The sequence below is a fragment of the Parambassis ranga genome, chromosome 21, assembly GCF_900634625.1.
Source record: "Parambassis ranga chromosome 21, fParRan2.1, whole genome shotgun sequence".
In the NCBI taxonomy this organism is placed as follows: Eukaryota; Metazoa; Chordata; class Actinopteri; family Ambassidae; genus Parambassis; species Parambassis ranga.
The window spans coordinates 3,390,624-3,409,029 of record NC_041041.1 but is presented as its reverse complement, the minus strand read 5'-3'; the positions used below and the strand labels follow the sequence as shown (position 1 = coordinate 3,409,029).

The 18,406-nt window shown below is 44.2% G+C and overlaps 1 protein-coding gene across 4 annotated transcripts; it reads right to left on the bottom strand.

The window, feature by feature from the left end:
* Positions 1-309: 309 nt before the first annotated feature.
* znf385b (zinc finger protein 385B) lies at positions 310-18,126 on the bottom strand. 4 transcript variants are annotated; one of them, XM_028394318.1, is made up of 8 exons: positions 17,983-18,126; positions 4,953-5,089; positions 4,754-4,864; positions 3,378-3,540; positions 2,884-3,300; positions 2,123-2,307; positions 1,880-1,975; positions 310-1,410 (listed from the first exon to the last, which is right to left on the bottom strand). In XM_028394318.1, the coding sequence occupies exons 1-8, from the start codon at positions 18,008-18,010 to the stop codon at positions 1,141-1,143; spliced, it is 1,407 nt and encodes a 468-aa protein (XP_028250119.1). In that variant the 5' UTR covers positions 18,011-18,126; the 3' UTR covers positions 310-1,140. The 4 variants fall into 4 exon arrangements, with proteins under 4 accessions (XP_028250119.1, XP_028250118.1, XP_028250117.1 ...); XM_028394317.1 differs by lacking the exon at positions 17,983-18,126 and adding an exon at positions 11,716-12,054 and having other exon boundaries at positions 310-1,407; XM_028394316.1 differs by lacking the exon at positions 17,983-18,126 and adding an exon at positions 11,716-12,052.
* Between the last annotated feature and the right edge of the window lie 280 nt (positions 18,127-18,406).

Below are 18,406 nucleotides of genomic sequence, written 5' to 3'. Positions count from 1 at the left end.
AGGACATCATGTACAATCCCAGCATCACACAGCAGGCAGCGACAACGACCAAACTCTTATAGAGGTTTACCCCCAATCCTCCTGCACGAGGCGCCACTGAGGACAAAGCAGTGACGTCCTCTAATAATTTGCATACATGTATATCAGATTTATTAAAATATATTTAGTTTTTTAAGCTAATTTTGGTGCTTTTCAGTCTAAATTGAATGCATGTGATCTAAGTTTTGATAAGTTGCATATCTGGCAGTGATTAACACAGAGACCAGAGGCTGGAAGACATCAACGTGGGAGGATTTCTGCTGTTTTTGGTAGTTTGTTCTTTTTTAGAAATGTTTTTAATGACAGGTAAAGATGTTCAGACATGTGACTGATAAATTTGTAGCCAAAAGAGGGAGAAACCTTAACAAGCTATAACAGGAGCTGTGAAAGTCATCTCCTACAACAGGCCACAAACATATCAATCGCCACGTTGTGAGTCATGTTTGCACATTCAGAGCAGTCACAGAAAAACAGTTTTTGGTTTCGTTCTTCTACGTCTCCATCTGGGCATGATGAACATTAAAGGACATGAGCACAGGGACGTCAGAGGGAAGACAGCTGCAGTAGTATTTGTTTTATGACATCTTATTTGTGCTGGTCTGCTTGTCCAGCAGGAGGAAGAATACCGCCTCCAACCATAAGCGGATGATCCGACCTGAGCCGGGTTCTGGACTTCTCTGTCCAGCTTGTTCTCAACACTAGCTGCTCGTCATCGCAGCACGGTGGACTTCCTGCTTCAGCTGATTCTGGAGCAATCACGACGACTTTAGACGCGTAATGAGCTGCAGAAGTTTCAATGGTCACTTATTGCTTTCTAGACAGTTTAGTAGTTTTTCCAGGACTTTTCCAGGTCTGCATAAAAGTTTGATTTAGTAACCTTTCAGCTACTGGTTCTGTTCAGGTCTGCTGTGAGTTTTCGGATCCGATCCAGACAGATGGAGGATTTGTCCTCTCATGTTTCTTTGAGAAGCCTCCAGCAGGTTCAAAGTCAGCACATTTGAACCTGCACAGCCATGACGGCAATGTTTCTTCAGCCCCCCACAGCTCCAATAAACAGCAGGTCAAAGGTCGCTGTTGGACTCCCCACTGTGACCCGTGTGATCAGTACGGCGTGAAGAGGATCGATCCTTGGCTCGTTCTGATTGGTCCGGGAGCTGGACGCAGGAAGGAGGCAGTAAAGAGGGACGTGGTGGCAGGAGGGCGTGGGTGGAGAGAGATGGCAGGGGTGAGGGGCGAGGAGGTGGGAGTTAGGAGGGTGGAGGAGGTGAGAGAGGATGCAGGGAGGGAGATGGAAGCGGTGAGGGTGGTGGGAGGAGGTGCAAAAGGTGCAGACAGGAAAGAAGGAGAGAGGGATGGCTTCACCAACTCCTTCTGAGCAAATGAAGAAAGGAGAGGAGGGGAGGAAACAAGGAAGGAGGAGGCATGACACAGGGGCATCAGAGGAAAAGGGGTAAGGAAATGAGGAGCAAGGAAGCACAGACATAAGGGAATAGGAGGAGGAACAGAGAAACAAGAGGGGAGAAGTCAAGGAAACAGGGGGAAGGAAACAAGGACATGAGAGAAGAGAAGAGGACATATAGGAAAGGAAACAAAAAGAGGAGGAAAAAGAGAGGATGAGTGAAAGAGGAAGGTAAGTAGAGAGCAGGAAAGGAGGGAGGAAAGAGAAGAAGGGGAAGAGGAAGGAGAGAAAACAAGAGTTAGGGAGGAGAGGAGTAACTAAAGGCATAAGTGATATTTTCCTATTACTGTTGTATATTAGTTATTATCTGTATTCATGGATTTTTTGATCTACAAAGCACATCTGACCTAGAAAGAGAGAGAATGGTAGAGGGACACTTACAGTGAGTGAGCTGCGCTGCTGTTTGTTATAGGGGCTGTATTTGGGTTTGCTGGGTTTTCCTGCCACTCTGTCCTTGTGCCTCCTGCTGGAGATGTGCTGCAACGACAACAACAAACAGTCTGGAAACAAGCTGGGACAGGACTGGACTGGCAGAGAGGGACTGAGCAACATTTAGGAGAAGGAAGGAAGGAAGAGGAGGGGTGTGGTGTTGTCTCACAGCCTGCAGCTGCTGACAGTTTTCACCTGTTTCAGCTGGATCTCGGAGTTGACGTGGACGTCACAGATCTGGCAGTGGAAGGTTTTGTTCTGCAGGCCGGATCCCTTCAGGGCCGAGGTGCTTCCGTTCTTCAGCTTGGCTCCGGGTCGAGGGTACGCTTTGATCGGCCCGGAGCCGCTGCGAGCCTCCAGCATTGTTTTGTGCTTTGAACCTGAAAGCAGACACACAAACACACAAGAAAACACTTTATTAATTACATTGATAAATACACTGAGGAGAGGTGGGTCAGCATTTTGTTAATGTGCACATCTGATTATTGGTTTCGACTGAAGACTTTTTAAATAATTCATTTTGTGAGATTTTAGGATTATGGTACTACAGTTACCACACGTCTCCAGCAGGGGGAGCACAGGACTGCTGAGGAATGTTAAGGGACATGTTGCTTTCACGCTTCAATCACTGTACATTTATGTTTCACACAAATACTCAGATTACTACAGCAAAAAGGACAGAGCAGGGTGTCCTTGCCACTCCAGTCTACGGATGCTCTCCTACCAGATGAAGAAGGAGCTCTGTGGTCTGAGGACGTGATCACTGGTGAGGATCACTTCATGCAGGTCCAAGCTGACATTTCCTACAAAAACTGGACTGTCTGCCATGTACTGACACTAAGCATGAACCTTTCAGTGCTGTAGGAGTCACTGTATTTCCATTTTTTAAATGGTGGAACAACCTGGTGTTGTTGATGAGAAGGTGGGTTTCCATACATCTCCTCCTTCCTGCTCACCTGCGTTATGAGCCTCCAGCTGTGACAGCGAATTGACGGCGACTTTACAAAGAGAGCAGTACAGAAGCTTCTTCGCCTTCTCTTCCTCCGACTCCACTGAGAGAGGAGCGTCCTGTGAAGGAGGAGGAGGAGGTGGTGGAAGTGAAGCAGGGGAAGAGGAGGAGGAGCAGGTGACAGGAGCTGGAGGAGGAGGAGGAGGAGGAGGAGGAGGAGGGGGAGATGCTTTGGAAGATGAAGATAAAGAGGAGGAAGAAGAGGAGGAGAGGCCTGGAGCTGGGAGACCGGAGGGAGGGCTTGAGGGAGGAGGCTCACTGCTTGCTCTGCTAGAGGAGGGGGAGGAGGAGGAGAGAGGGGAGGCGGAGGGCAGGAGGAAGGGTTTGAGAGGAGAGGAGGAGTCGGCAAGGCTGGAAAGGAGTTCTGGAAGGAGGAGGAAACAAAACAATGTCAGATAAAGACAACCTCACAGATGAGTTTTATCAGTGGACCAGACCGACCTGTGTGCTGACTGTTAGCTGATACGGGAGGGGCAGGGCCAGCAGGACTGCAGCTACTCCCATTGGTCTCTGTGGTGATTGACAGCTTGGCCTTGGCCTTGTTCTCCTGAGACTTGAGCTTCTTGGCGTGGCGGCTGCCTCTGTAATGAGCCTCGGCCTGAGACTGAGAGAAGGATGCAAACAGACAGAGAGCAGAGTTTTATCTTCCTGTTTGGGCTCAGGTGGACGTAACGAACCAAGGTGATGATGTCACTTCCTGTCAGGCCGCTTCCTATTCCTTCAAAGGAACAGATCAGGAGGAGATGGCGTCTGCAAACTCCTGTGTTCGGGTGTGAATTCAAGCAGATGAGCTCCTCGCTGTTCATGTTGAGTGTCAGCAGACAGTGTAACAGTGTACGTCCACTGTAACAGGCCCTCAGGTGGACAGTGTCCTCATGTGACTGTCTCAGTGACTCAGCTTGTTAAGCAGAACTCATGCTCTCCTCCTCAGCACTGATTCCTGTTTTTATGTTCACTCATGAATAACATTACCAGCTCATTAATTAGTCACGTTTGATTGGCATGTCAGTAACGAGGCAGCTTGTTACCTCTCCGCAGTTATGTATAAAAGCTGAGTATGGTTTTCACAACGCTGTGTTATTACAGTACAGAAGGGATCAGTGTTACAGCTAATTATTTACACAGCACCAAGACTCGTCTGTGTTAAACATTCTCCGAAATAATCGCTCTGTTTAGAGGCAGGTCCAGAGTGTGTTTGGGCTAGTTTAGCTTTAAAGGGCTCAAGGAGACAGGAACTCCAGCTCGGGTACCAGTTTGTGCAACAAGAGTTTAAAGGTGAGAATAAAGAATAAATGCGATTAATTTTTAGGATTAAAACTTGTAAAATTACTTTTTTGTGACATTCCAGTAGGGCTCGCAACAGTTAGCAAGCAAGGTTAGTGTTTTCTTTTTGAACTCCATGTTGAATAGATTTGTCACTGCTACAACTATTTTCATTTTAACACTTTAATAAGCGTTAATAAGATAACAATGTGTAAAGTGCTAAAGTTAACAATATGTTCTGGACCCAAAGACAGGACCAGGATGTATTTTTGGATAAGGAGAAACTTCTAAATCCAGCAAACGTTTAGCAATGATGAAATCAAGTCCAGCAAACACATCTATACCGATAGCTAAAAGAGAAAGTGCTCATAGCTCAAGCTAATATTAGCCTGCAAGCTAAATGTTAATTTGACAGCTGAATCAAATTCTGGCTCCTCAGTTTCACAGCCTATAAGTGCTAATGAGCTAAACTTTGTAAAAATTAAGTGCCCACACTTGTGTATAAACAAGAGGAGGTTGTGTTACTCTGTGATGACAAACACACACACACTTACATCAGAGTTGAACCTCAGTTGGCAGACGTTACAGGAGATGACCTGCTTCTTTCTGGGTACCATGGTAACGCCAAAGGTGTGGTTGATGACGGCCTTCTGCACCGGGTCCATCTACATATGACACACAGAGGTCAGAGGTCACCAGCCTGATGACAGGGTACGCATTCCCTTGCAGCTACACACACACACACTTCTGTACCGTGTTGAAGTTTGGGAAGAGTCCAACCGGTGACGTCGTCTCAACAGGAAATGACAGGAACGGTTTCATCATCACTGAGGGACCAGTGGCACCGATGAGTCCTGGCAATGATCCGCCCACTGCGCCACACCCACTTCCTGAAAAAACGGAGACGGAGAGCTTCAATTCAGCTCATTTCTAATAACATGTAACATATACAACCACGCCGACACTTTCACTGACACCTCCTGGCAAAGCATCTGAAGAACAAATGGAGGAAATTCATCCGATGTTTATGGTGTGATGACTTGAACAGACCTGAACAGCTGATCTGATTTACATTAATATAAAGAACATATGGAGCTGCAGCTGCTGGAGGCAGAGTAAGGAGATGCTACAGAGACAGTGAAGGAGCGGCTGATGTAATGAGTCCATGTGTCCAGCTGCGTGTGGGCCAGCAGGAGCTGCTCCGAACATCTGACCTCTGCAATTTAAAGAAATAATTCTTCTAACTAACCACAGCCTGAAACCTCACATACAATATTGTCAGCGCTCCACATCTACGTGAGGCACGTTACATAACGAGCAGGTGTTCTACGCACACAACATACAGAAAGCACACATCTGATGGATATTTCTGTTTCCTCTATCTGCAGATTGTTGAAGGCCGGCAGCGAGCTTTCATAACAACAGGGTGTGGGTGGAAACACTGAAGGTAACTGAATCAGCCCTGACAGAGGAGGTAGAGAGGAGGTGGACCAGGAGTCCAATTTAACTACATTTTATATACATTAACTATATTTTAATGCTCTTTAATCTACTATATTGTATTCTGATCTCATATATGTAAACACTCTAACCCATGTCAGTCAGTTTTACCTCAGTCCAAATGCACTTCAAATAAATTTGTAACTCAATAGAACCCTTTTGAACACCCAGCTATTCTGTGAGATGAGATGAAGTGAAAGAGAAATAAAGAAATAAACACACCATGAAGTCCTTTTTAACGGCACCATAACGCATTCATAGCAGATTTAAGTTCACTGCAACTCATCAAGCTACACTATAACTCACCATCAACACACTAACCCCTCCTAACACGTTCTGAACCCACTATAAACCCAAGCTAAAGACACTATAACCCACTCGGACACATCTATATACCCTCTAGTCCATGCTAACCCATCCTAAATGCACTAATGTAAGACATGCCTGGAATTCAGTAACGCCTGCAGATGACGGCTTTATATTGATCTGAATGAAATGGATTGAGAAGTTAGTTACCCAGGTCAGTGTGTGTGTGTGTGTGTGACATTAGGATAGCTGTGGATTAGCTATAGTCCACGCTGCTGCTCTCTGATTTAATCCATGTGTATTAGAGCTGTGAGTCAGTGTCTGTATTTATAACTGCATCTTATTATCGAGTTCTGAACATGACACAACACAGTGCTGTAATCAAACACACATAGCTGGACACACGACACCTCAGACCGCTGTCTGGATCAGCCGTTATTAGCTGGGAGATTATTTATGATAGTAAATGCAGATTAGGGTCTATTTTAGAAGATGGTGTAATGTGTCAGCGGGGTGGCTCCACCAAAATAAAAGCTTTGTCATTACTGATGCCAGTGCAGTGAAGACATAGCAGTTGTTCCTGCCAACTGTCAGCACTTACAAAAATAAAAGTATATCACTTCTGAATGATGACTGACAAAACGCCAAAGCCAGCTTAAAGACAAAGCAAAGAACCAACAGATCTACCCTGAAAATACCTCAAACATCCATGAGAAGAGACCCTTCAAGGCATGTTGGCATTGCGGTTGAACCTTCAACTGAACCAGTGAAACCACGGGTTTCAAGGCCTAAAAACATGGAACCATTAAAGTTCCTACAAGAACCCACCAGAACATGATATAAGATGTTCAACACATGTCCCCCCCTTACCACTGAAACCAACCCAAGAACAACTTGAACAGCTAGGAGAGCCATCCAGACTGTCCTAATACTCTCCAGAACCACTGAAACCACTGACAGATCACTCATAACATCCAGGAGAACCACCAGAGAGCCATCAAAAAAAACGAATCCACTTCAAGACGGCCTAAAACACCCGCAAGGATCATTGCTGATCACTCCTAGTTTCTCTACAATAGACAATTTCTCAGAAGGCGCTTTTCCACTGCAGGAACTAATGGGCTGTTTTTAAGGATAAAATAGAACTTACTAAGAGCTGCAGGGCAGGAACTTGACTCCGAGTGGTTCTCTCGCCGTTAAACTCTGAAGCAGAAACAAGTGAAGCGACGCAAGAAAAGAACAGACACTGACGAGGAGGTGCAGGCTTTGACTTATCACTTCATCGCAAATAAAACCTGAGATTTGAGGGCTGGTTCTATAAACATTTGTGTCACCTTGTCACTGTGGTCCTGAAGGGGGAAACCCACCTACAGATGCGTTGAAGGACCTTTCCTTTCTGGATCATGTCACCAGCACCTTCTTTGACTTTTCCCAGCTGTGAGTACCCATCTGTGCTTAGTGCTGAAATCTGGGACAAAGGACGCCTGAGAGCTCAGACTGCAGTCAAACCTGGATCTGCTCTGCTTAAACCACCTTAAAGACCACAGACAGCTTAAACCACTTCAAGGACTCCGGAACATCCTGCCGGACTATTTGGGACTTCTTGAAGACCTCTTAAGCCTTCACAAAACCCTTCATCCTGAGCTGCCTCACCACTGTCTGACCTTTTTTAGCATTTCAGCGCTCGTCAACGCAGCGTTACTCATTTTCCAGAGTGAATTCACACAATGAAACTCATCAGCATGCAGCGTGGAAGCCACGTGCAGCCCTGCGCTTCATTTGTGATCAGCCTGAATCAGAGATATTTGTCAGTAGGTGTGTATGTGTGTGATAGACGGTGTGGTGACAGAGTCGTCTTAATTCTGTCCTTCTGTCCTCTGAGATCTGGTTACAGTTCACACACAGTAACCCGTCTCTCTTACAGTAAGTTGCTGTTCTAAGAAGCTGCTATAAATACTGATGTACACATCTGCTGCCGCGCTCAAATGGAAACAGGCTGTAAGGCAGCCTGGGAACCAGCCAACACAGAGGAGACGAGCTGCGAGCTTTTATTTCAGGCTGCTGTACATTCAGGGATCATAAATCAGTCAAAATCAGGACGACTCCTTTGAAATAAATCCATCTTCCATTAGAGAATCCTCATTCTCAAAGGGACAGTTCACCCAAAAATCCTGTTGTACAGTGTTTTTTTTCTGTTTATTTTTGCATTGCCATCCTTTATATATAATAATAAACCACTTGTGGTGCCACAATGTACAAAAACGCCATCTACTGAACTACAACTGCCAATTATTGTGTCATCGTATCACTGCAAAGAAGGCAGCGTGCCTCCACTTGGAGGAAATTGTATATAACACACTTGTTTTAATGTCATAAGGACTTACGTTGAATAATTAAAGCAGTGACCACATTAAGTGACAAGCATGCTGCCTGATTCTGTCTTCTTCTTGCCTGTATTTGGACTAAGCAGGAGTTCAGGTGAAGATGCTCAGACCCTCTCACACAGACTCTTTGTGGGTAAATCTATGACGCACCCATGATGAAATGTTGACATTGATTCACACTGTCAGACGTTTGTCACCATATATTTAGCCTTCAGCCTTCTGTGCAGCGATACATTAGCAGTGTGTGCTTAGGTAGAAAAAAAAATGTTATCCCATAAAGCTGCTTCACAGTCAGGTCTGTGGATTATGTCGATAAACTGGGTCATGATTTTTTGGGAAAGAGATATTGCTGTTGGCTCCACAAACTGAGCCCTAAATCTAATTCCATTTTTTAGTGTGAAGGCAGGTTCACTCTGAGGAGTCTGTTTTTCTGCATGCCATGCATCCATCTGGCTACAAAATACACGATACACCATCAGAAAATCTGTAATCTGAAAGGATGAGCAGCAAAGAAAACACTTGATTTTTGGGTGAATCCCTCCTTTAAGTCGCCCAGTTTCAGCTCCAAACATTGAAATGGTCAGAGCGTCCCTCCTGCTGTGTCCTTCGCTGACACCAGCAGCTGCTCAGATTATACACTGATTCTAATCCTTTTCTCATTTGTAGCATCCAGCGTCCTGCTGGTCCGTCCACTTTGCTCTGCAGCGGTCAGATTTATGATTCTGGCTGCACCCGGGGCCATTTCTGGCATTCACACCTCTCACACAAACACCGATTTACACTCACAGTTAGTGCTGCTGGGAGGCTCAAATGATGAAGACATAGGGAGCTGTGTGGCGCTGCGAGCTGCAGACCGAACCTGCTGTAACCGATCCGACCTGCAGCACACCGTGTCTCTGCGGGTGTGGTTACTCAGAAATGTGGCTGATATTTAATCACTCACATTCCTCCGGTGTATGAATCCAAAAGGGCCGACCGAGTTGCAAAATAACCTTTCAGGTTCAGAAACGGAATGAACCGACACACGGAGCAGCTCTGCTGTTTGTTAAACTTATTTGTAGTGACTGAAAGAGTGGAAAGCTGCACTAATGAGTCCACTGTACACGTCCACTGGTGTTTCCTGCACAGTGGACTCTACAGATGTAGTAGTTTAGGAAAAAGGTCTGATAACAATAACATTTTAAAGATAAATGTCCCTAAAATCATAACTAGCTGGGCCTCCATCGCCGAAGCATCAAATCAGAAAGGTGAGATGGAAGCTCATCAGCCGAATAAACATTGTTCCTTATTCCATAGATGAAATGTGGACTAAGAAAGGGGAAGACTGTCCCTCTGTCTCATAAAGGATGAAAACATTATCATAATGATGTTTTGTTTCCAGTTTGTTTACTCTTTTTTTACTTTAACTTGCAGCAGTGTTGACCACATAATGGAAACAAACCTCATTTAAATGTCTTTTTCCTTTTTGGATGGAAGCGAGTTATCTCTCTTCAGAGTGTTGTTTTAAACTGTCAGATGCATTTTCTCTGTTATGTAAGTGACTTTTTTGACCTGATTTTTTTTAATGCCAGCAGAGTCTCACTGACACATTCGGAGTAATTAGCCCACAGTGCCAACGACAGTTTAACAATAAAATTCGGAGAAACTCTCTGTGGATCAAGTATTAGGATGAACCAACCCACAGCACCAGGAATTTGCTCCCAAACCATAATGACTAAAAGCAATAGAAAACACTGAGGGGGAAACAAAACACAAAAACTCATACTTTCACATGAAAAACTTTGTTCTTCTGTGTCTAAGACCCCGTTCACACTGGGGAAATCAATCTGGCTAAAGCGGAGTTTGGGCCGTATCTAGATATATTCGGATAGTTTAGAGTCTGAACAACGCGAATCCGGCTATATCCAGCTTGATTTCAATCCACCTCTCAGAGGTGGATCTAGCTAGATTGGCTCAAATGTGGCTCAGGTCTGAACGCAAATGCGGCTAGCGAATCCTGCTAGCGACATGATACTTCCGGGTTCACAGGGACAGTGTCCGGGTTGTGTACAAAAGCCATATGTAAACAACCGTCGAAATTGACCCGAGTTTATTTCCGACAGGGCTACAAAGGAATCAACTGCTTTTTGAACCAATAAAAAAATCAAAGAACGAGCAACACAGGACCAAAAAAAAAAACGCATGACGCATACTATGGCCTAAACGGACTCTGTATATTATGAGGCACCACCTAGAGGTTTGGAGGACCACAAACAAGCCAGATTAAACTGGATTGAGCGCGGACACATGTGTGTGATAGCCAGATTTGAAAATAGGTCTGAACGTATCCAGCTTAAAGGCTATCTGGATTCAATCCTACTCTAGCTGGATTGACTTTCTCCAGTATGAACGGGGCCTAACTGGATCCGCTTAACCTTCTAACATTTACACCTGCTGACATAAAAGCTACTAGTGAAAGTGGAGTCTTTGTTGTGAAGCTAATACATGCTTCACTGCAGACCAACTCATTCTGATGTGACACTGGGTTGATGTGAATATGCAAACAAAACACATTTTATTTCAAAAGTTTCATTTCTGGACATGAGATCAGTCCATTTCCAACACACACAGCATACACACTGATATATTTAAAAGAACTTGGTCACACAGAATCACTTCTGAAACTTTCCTCCTTCAGGCATTAATCAAAAATAAAGTCATGAGGTGTCAGAACTGGGCAAGAGGTATAATCTACACTCTCCCCAGCTTCACTGGCAAAGCTTTAATCAATGCATCAATTAGAAACATTAATGGTTCAGGATTCTATACCTTTATCATCACAGTCAGAGTTCTGAATGACCCATCTTTTGGAGAATATCCTGAAGGAAACAGAACGTGTGTGTGTGTGAGTGTGTGAGTGTGTGTGTGTGTGTGTGTGTGTGTGTGTGTGTGTGTGAGCTTCCATGAAACAATAAGCTCTTCATGACACTCTTTTGAAGCACACATGAAAATATGTCACTTGAATATAAGGGATGCTGTGAAGTCCTGCAGTCTAAACACACAAACACACACACACACACACACCGCAGCACTGACAGAGCTTCCTCAGATCTCTCCGCTCTAACATTCATTTCACAGCTTGCTGAATGGACTCTGCTGCACTGACTGACTTCAGCCTCATATCATCGTCATAGTGAAGCGAAACATCTGGTGCTGTTAATCAGACTGTAAAGTAATTTGAACAGATCGAGTTAAAGTGAAACGACAGCGGCAGGAACAGACAGCAGGAAGTGATGAAGGCTGAGGGTGAGGAAGAGGAAGGTGAGGAGGATGTAGGAGGTTCCTACCTGAAGCAGACGTCTGATTGTCTTTATAACTTTTCTCCGTGTTCTTTCTGCATTTATTCCTTTCTACTCGTACGACTTTACCAAACAAAAGATCAGCTAAACACACCCACCACTCACTGTGTGTGTGTGTGTGTGTGTGTGTGTGTGTGAGGGAGAGAGAGAGAGAGAGAGAGAGAGAGAGAGTATCAGGTGTCCGGAGCAAGAGTGGCATGTGTCATCGCAATCTGAACCTCCAAACCCTTCACGTCAGGTGTGTGTGTTTGTGTATATGTGGGTGTGTATATGTGGGTGTGTGTGAGTGTGTGTGTGTGTGTGACTTCCTAATCCCCTGCTGCCATTTCCCCTCTGGGGATAGAGAAGAAACTCTATCCCCAGGGACAAGAGATGGAGACAGAGAGAGAGAGAGAGAGAGAAAAGACGACCACACACACTACTTACAGATTAAACTGAAGGATTAAAGATTAAATTACCCTGCTGCTGTCTCTGCTGTGTGTGCGTATGAGATGAGATCAGAGAGCAGTTGTTGTCGATTCACACATCTCCTGTTACAGAGTGTGTGTGTGTGTGTGTGTGTGTGTGTGCTTGTATTACTCGTCCGTGGGGACATAAATCTTTTTAGGCAGTCATACTGTCGGCATCGTCTTCCCCTCTGGGTGCAGAGAGCCAGACTCCACTTCAGAAACCATTACATTTCACACATTTTTTCAGCTTGTTTACATTTGAGTCATGTGTTAGAAACAGTAATGGGAATAACAGAGCTATAACTAAACGGCGTTACTGTTTTCAGTAAGGAGTAATCAAACAAATTGCAGCGTTACTGAGCTGATCTGAGCTGATCTGAGCAGGCTGAGTGGGTCTTTGATGAGACGGGAGGTCGCGAAAACCACTATAAGTAATGACTGGCTGAGGTAGAGGACAATTACATGGTAAACCAATCGGAGGCGTGGACTGGGACATTCAGACAAACACATGCACACACCAACAAAGAAGAAGTCACACACGCTCCTATGGCGAGTCCAGTGAGTCCAAAGTCACATTGTAAATCTCATTGTCACCTCGTCGCTGCTGATAGCAGCCCAAACTCAGGCTATACCTCCGCTAACAAAGGAGACGGAGCCGCCACATCCGGGCAGATCAAGCTTGAGGTTTCTGCTTCACAACATGTTTCATAGAAAGAACTAAACAGACTGAAGGTCAGGTATGTTGTGGAAAACATGCTGCCATTAACAAAAGCTCTAAAACTTCCATTGTGCTTTATTGATCCACCAGTAATGATCATATATTGTTATTTATTGCTCAAAAACCTGCAGTTCCTCTAATGGCCACTTGAGGCTGGCTCTAAAAGTCCCCACAGACTTCCATGTTAAAAATTCCTCCTGTGTGTATTACATACAGTCTTGTGCATCATGTGTTGCCGTGGCAGCTGTCTGCCTCCGCTCTGCTCACACTCCATCGCTTTGCCTATTTTTGGATTAACGGGGAGTCAGACGACAGCAGCATGTGAAGCCACCAAAACCTGCACGTCAGAAAAACCACGAGCTGACATCTTGCAGGATTTGTCCATCTTATTTTTAACAGTCTGGAACAAGTCTGGTCCTGGCACAGCTCTTGTCTGCAGCTCAGTCTTGATGTGTATCAGTGACAGTGTAAAGACTGCTATAAGCCAGAGTGGGTTCATTTTCAACAGACACAGTCAAATTCATTTATGGAGGAATGTAATGTAATGAAAGTGCAACACAAAGAGGCGCCCTCGTTTCTGACTCATGGTCTGAAAGCATCACTGAAGGAAGCAGGCTGGCAGTTTTTAATGTGACTGGTGATGCAACAGACTTCACTGGGAAGTGCTTCATTAGGAGGGATCTCCTTATCTGTGGGGCCTTCTGGGGGTCTGCTCGGGTCTCCTTGTGCAACATGACCATTTTCCTCTTTTATCACCCAGAATTGTTGGTTTGCAGAGCAGCAGTAGTCCAAACATGTGTTGCTGCTAGCCAGCTCCAAAAAACTGAGGGCAAAATATCTAGATCACCCCCTGGTGGTCTGGCTGCACTATAGGTCATAAACTCCTATGTAAGTGGATGGGATGCTCATATATGATCGTATACGGCCTCTTAGCTAAGTTTTTCATCACACTGATCAGTGTTCATATGTTTTTTCCCCAATTTGTTTTTATTTATTAGATTGATTGCCATTGCTAGGCAATCAAACTATTGTTCTTCACCCTCCTTATTCTTCTTTTTTATTCTTCCATATGTTTTTGGCGCAGCGTAGCTTCAGCATACATTGACCGATTTCAGCCATTCAACTATCAAAATGTTCATCTCACAGAGGACATTCCAGGTCAGGTTTTTTTCAAAAAAATATAATTTTTCAAATATTAAGCAATTTGAGTGTCATTTTTAACATGGAAGTCTATGAGAGAGCCCTTCAACGAGGGTCATCTGCCAAATGTACAAATTTCAAGCTACAGATTCCATTTTAGTCTTAAAACGCTCATTAGATGCTGCTCTATCAAACTTGTATTCAGAATTTTCTAATTCCGAATCGTTTCCGCACGCCAGGCTCTCAAAGTTGGAGTGGTTTTTGAGGTCTCCTATGCTGTTACCATGGTGACAGGCTGACACACAGAGGCATACAAAGCTCTGAATTGCTCTGATTCAATCCTTCACATCAGCATTCAAAGCAATGCTTCAGCTGCAGCAATCAAACTTGCATTTTCTTCAGGAAATGCCCTTTTCTAGTTAATTATTGTTGGCTAACAAATGGAAGAAGTAGCATTGAGGTCAGTAGCCAATTGAGCAGCCAAGCTGTAAGTGGATGGGTGTCTCGGTGGAACAGTGATAATGCAGCTTCACCTCTAAACCTCTATTACGCTGACTATACTTCTAAGATGGCGTCTGTTTCCAACATGGCAGCACCTGTGAGTGATTTCAATCTAAAAGCACAGATGGAATGAGTTCTATCAGTGGTGCACCAACCACATCTTTAACTTATTGTCCAATGCTATGCTTAACCTAGCCAAATAGTGATCCAAAACAGTGGCACAAAGTAAAAAAGATTGTGAAACCAAAACTCTGTAAAGACCCTTAGACCACCTCCCAAGGAGCGGAACAAGCACTAATGGTGATGATGATCATAGGATGCAGGTCAAACATCAAGTGTGTCATGAGATGCTTCTGCAGGCACATGTCAAAAGGGTTCAGGTGGGGATAGGTGGAGCCTTATGTGCCCATTTTTAGCCTCTGGCTGTCCTTTATAACACTGTGTATGATCCCTCAACTGCTTCCCACTGCAGCTGAAAGAGCTGCACATGAAGCTTGGAAGAAGGAGGGATATTAATACACTAGTGATCCTACAGGGAGGAGAAGCCGTCTCACTACCTTCATCTGCATCTTAAACATTCCTTATCCACAGAGAGCGAGCGGTCGAGCGACATAGACTGACTGTGGATTTGCTGACGGCAGCATTAGACATCACACTGCATTATTATTATGCAGAGAAACACACACATTAGCATAACAAGCCTGTGTATGTGTGTGTGTGTGTATAACTAGGTCATGTTCAAATTCTTCTTCATCCAAAATGAACACACACACACACACACACGTTGCAGACCAATCAGGAATATGAATGCAGACAGGAGAGCTCTTGTCTGAGACTCAGTGGAAAACAGCACGTTAACCTGCAGTGTGGATGACTTCAGGAGCTCACAGACACGGCGAGAGAGCTGGGAAAAAATGTAAAGAGTGTCCTCAAGTTACTACAACCATCACTCCACATCACTGTTAACAAACATCCCATTATGAAGGATGTTTTCCCCTTTCTGTCACTGTGTGTTACCATAGAAACGTGGGTCTAAGCCTACAGGAGCTTTTTAGGCTCGAAGCGTTACTTTTTTCTGATATTTAATACACAGTGGGCGAGCGTTACCAGTTCAAACACAGCACAGGAGATGAAAGACACGTCACTTCAGCCATGGTCAAATTAACAAATGCATTCATTCTTGTTTGCAATCATCCAGAACTTTAAAAGATTAACCCAAAGCCCCCCCCCCCCCTTCTCTCTTCAGCAGATGTTCGTGGTCCACTTCCTCCTGAAGTTTAATGCTCATTAACTTCCCATAAAAGCATCACAAAACCGAGGCTAATTGGTCAAATTGAAGAGGATATTTGTGCATTAAATCTATAAAAACGAATGAATTCATTTTTTGTCTCTTTGAGTGTTTGTGTACGAAATCTGTGTGCTCAGCTGTAATGATAACGACCACAGCAGCTGTTAGCTTCACATATTCATGGTAGCTGTTTGTGTGTGATGCAGACCTTTGTGTTACATGTAAACAAACTGAAAATTGTCCACACACACAGGGGGGGGCTGCTGTAAGAGGTGAATCTGAATATACACACACACAAACACAAACACACACAGTGAACAGGGGAATCCATTGTGTGTGTGTTTGTCTCATGAACTCAGTTTGCACTGCGGTGATGAGCAGCGGTGTGTGTGTAATCACAGCAGTCACGCTATCTATAATGAGAGGAATGCTAGACACACAGGAAGTGGTCACAGACTCAGTGGACCAATCACAGCCTTTATTTTCTCCTAATCTGATTGTACTGTTTTTTATTCTGGAATCTTCTGGAGTTATTATGAAAGGATCTATAATCTTCATTTAGGAGCTGAGATTCCTGGAAAATATTCTCCTCCTCCTCCTCCTCTGAGAAGCAGTCGGATTTTTCAGGTCAAACAGACGTAAGAAGATCACAGGGAGTGAGGAAATCAGGCAGCCGAGGCGGCGCAGCGTGCAGCTGTGTTTGTAGCAGAGATCAGAAGTGAGCTCATTTCACAGACTGAATATGCAGCGAAGCTACATTCTCTTCGTTAGTGAGGATTTCTGCAGGAATGAGGAAAATTTTCCACTTTACGGACGAATATTCCACCAATTATGACCATATATATTTATGATAAGCAGTAACTGCGGTTCCTCTTTTGGCCACTGGGAGGCGGCTACAAAAATGTCCCAGCCTGGTACAGCTTTTTGATATAAATTTAAGTTTAAAGTCAGGCTTATATTTAAGTGTCTGAACGTTCAGTGACAGCTGGGCGCCATCACAGGTTGCCACCTAATGCATGGATTCATCTAGAATTAGACTCATATGCTGCCAAGGTGGCGACGGCTGGTACAGTAAGCTCGTCCCTACCAGGAAGATGCATCATTAGGTTGATATTTAAGCCATTTAACATGGAACATGTGAGCGTGTTTCCCTGCGATCGCAAGGAGGTGGTCGCTGCAAATGGCGACCAAGGAATGGAACAGTCTTCCTTGTAAACAGTGTTTACAGTTATGAATTTGTGTGTTTTAAGATGATATTTACACCTTATACTGTTTATTAACGCCCGACTGGTAGAAAATCGACAAATATTAAAAAATGGGCAAAAACAAAACAGCTCACAGTGTCAGGGGGACAAAGATTGACTTGAATAAAAGACTTATTTATCTTCATTAATGGGATTAATAAAGTATTTCTGATTCTGATAAATTGTTAAAACAACAAACATTTAAAAGCTAAATCAGAGCCACTGTTGAGTTGTAAGTTAAAATCCAGTTACTCCCCTAATCGTTTGAACAGTTGATGGATTAAATACAGATTAAAGTCTAATATCCAGATCAATGTCAAAGCAGTGATGTTTTCTGTGCTGAAACGTGTACAAAATATTAAATAACATCAAAAATGTAAATCTAGAAGGTTGAACATGAGGACAAATGTAAACTAAAGCTTTCCTAATGTTAATAGAAAAGTCAGATCACATCACATCACTGATAAAGCTATTGTCAAGTTCAGTCTTCTTCAGCCGTCATCACGTATTTTCTTCAACCAGTCAGTCAACGCAGAACAAAGACCTCGTCAGAGATTTCAGCCTTCACCTGAAATTTCTGCCGCCTCCACTCAAGGATGTTTACATTTATTAGAACATAAATAAAATCCAAACCCACGAAATGTCAGCAGCAGAGCAGAAAACAGATTAAGCATCCTAAAATTATTATAATCTGTAATCAACAGCTGATTGTGAATCACTGTTTTTAGACTTGAGCTCAGTTCAGGGTTCGAGTCCAGGCCATGACCTCCGGGTCATGTTATCCCCCACACACACACACGCATCAACACACACCTGAGTGTAAAATCAACGCATCGCCGCAACCGTCAGGCACAGAAACATACACCAGCACCGCAGACCAGACACAGAGGATGGGGAAGAAGAAGGATTTCCTACCTCGACTCAGGAAACTACTCCACATCATGGACGGGGAGACAGCTGTCTCACCTCCTCCACCTCCTCCTCCTCACTCTCCTCTCTGTCATCTGCTCCCCCGATAGCAAAAAAACCAACGAAGAGACAACGCAAAGCAAACAGAGGAGAAGCGCTGTCTGACTGAGAGACACGTGTGTGAGGGTGGAGGAGAGGGACTGCCACACAGCCAGGAAGACACAGCGTACACAGAGAGAGAGTGTGAGAGAGAGAGAATCACTGAGGTGATGATATTCAGGGTGAGCGGCGATGACAGTCCCTCTATCTCAATGGAAATCTTTCTCTCTCTCTCTCTCTGTCTGTCTGTGCTGCTCACTCTCAGCTAGTTGTAGCAAAGGAAAGGAAAGGAAAGGAAAGGAAAGGAAAGAATAATTTATCTAAATCACAA

Coding starts and splice junctions, on each gene's coding strand:
- znf385b (XM_028394316.1), bottom strand. CDS start 11,926: ATGCCACTCTTGCTCCGGACACCTGATACTCTCTCTCTCTCTCTCTCT. Junction 3,541..4,753: donor AACTGAGGTTCAACTCTGAT/GTAAGTGTGTGT, acceptor TCCTTCTCTCAG/TCTCAGGCCGAGGCTCATTA. Junction 1,976..2,122: donor CCGAGATCCAGCTGAAACAG/GTGAAAACTGTC, acceptor TTGTCGTTGCAG/CACATCTCCAGCAGGAGGCA.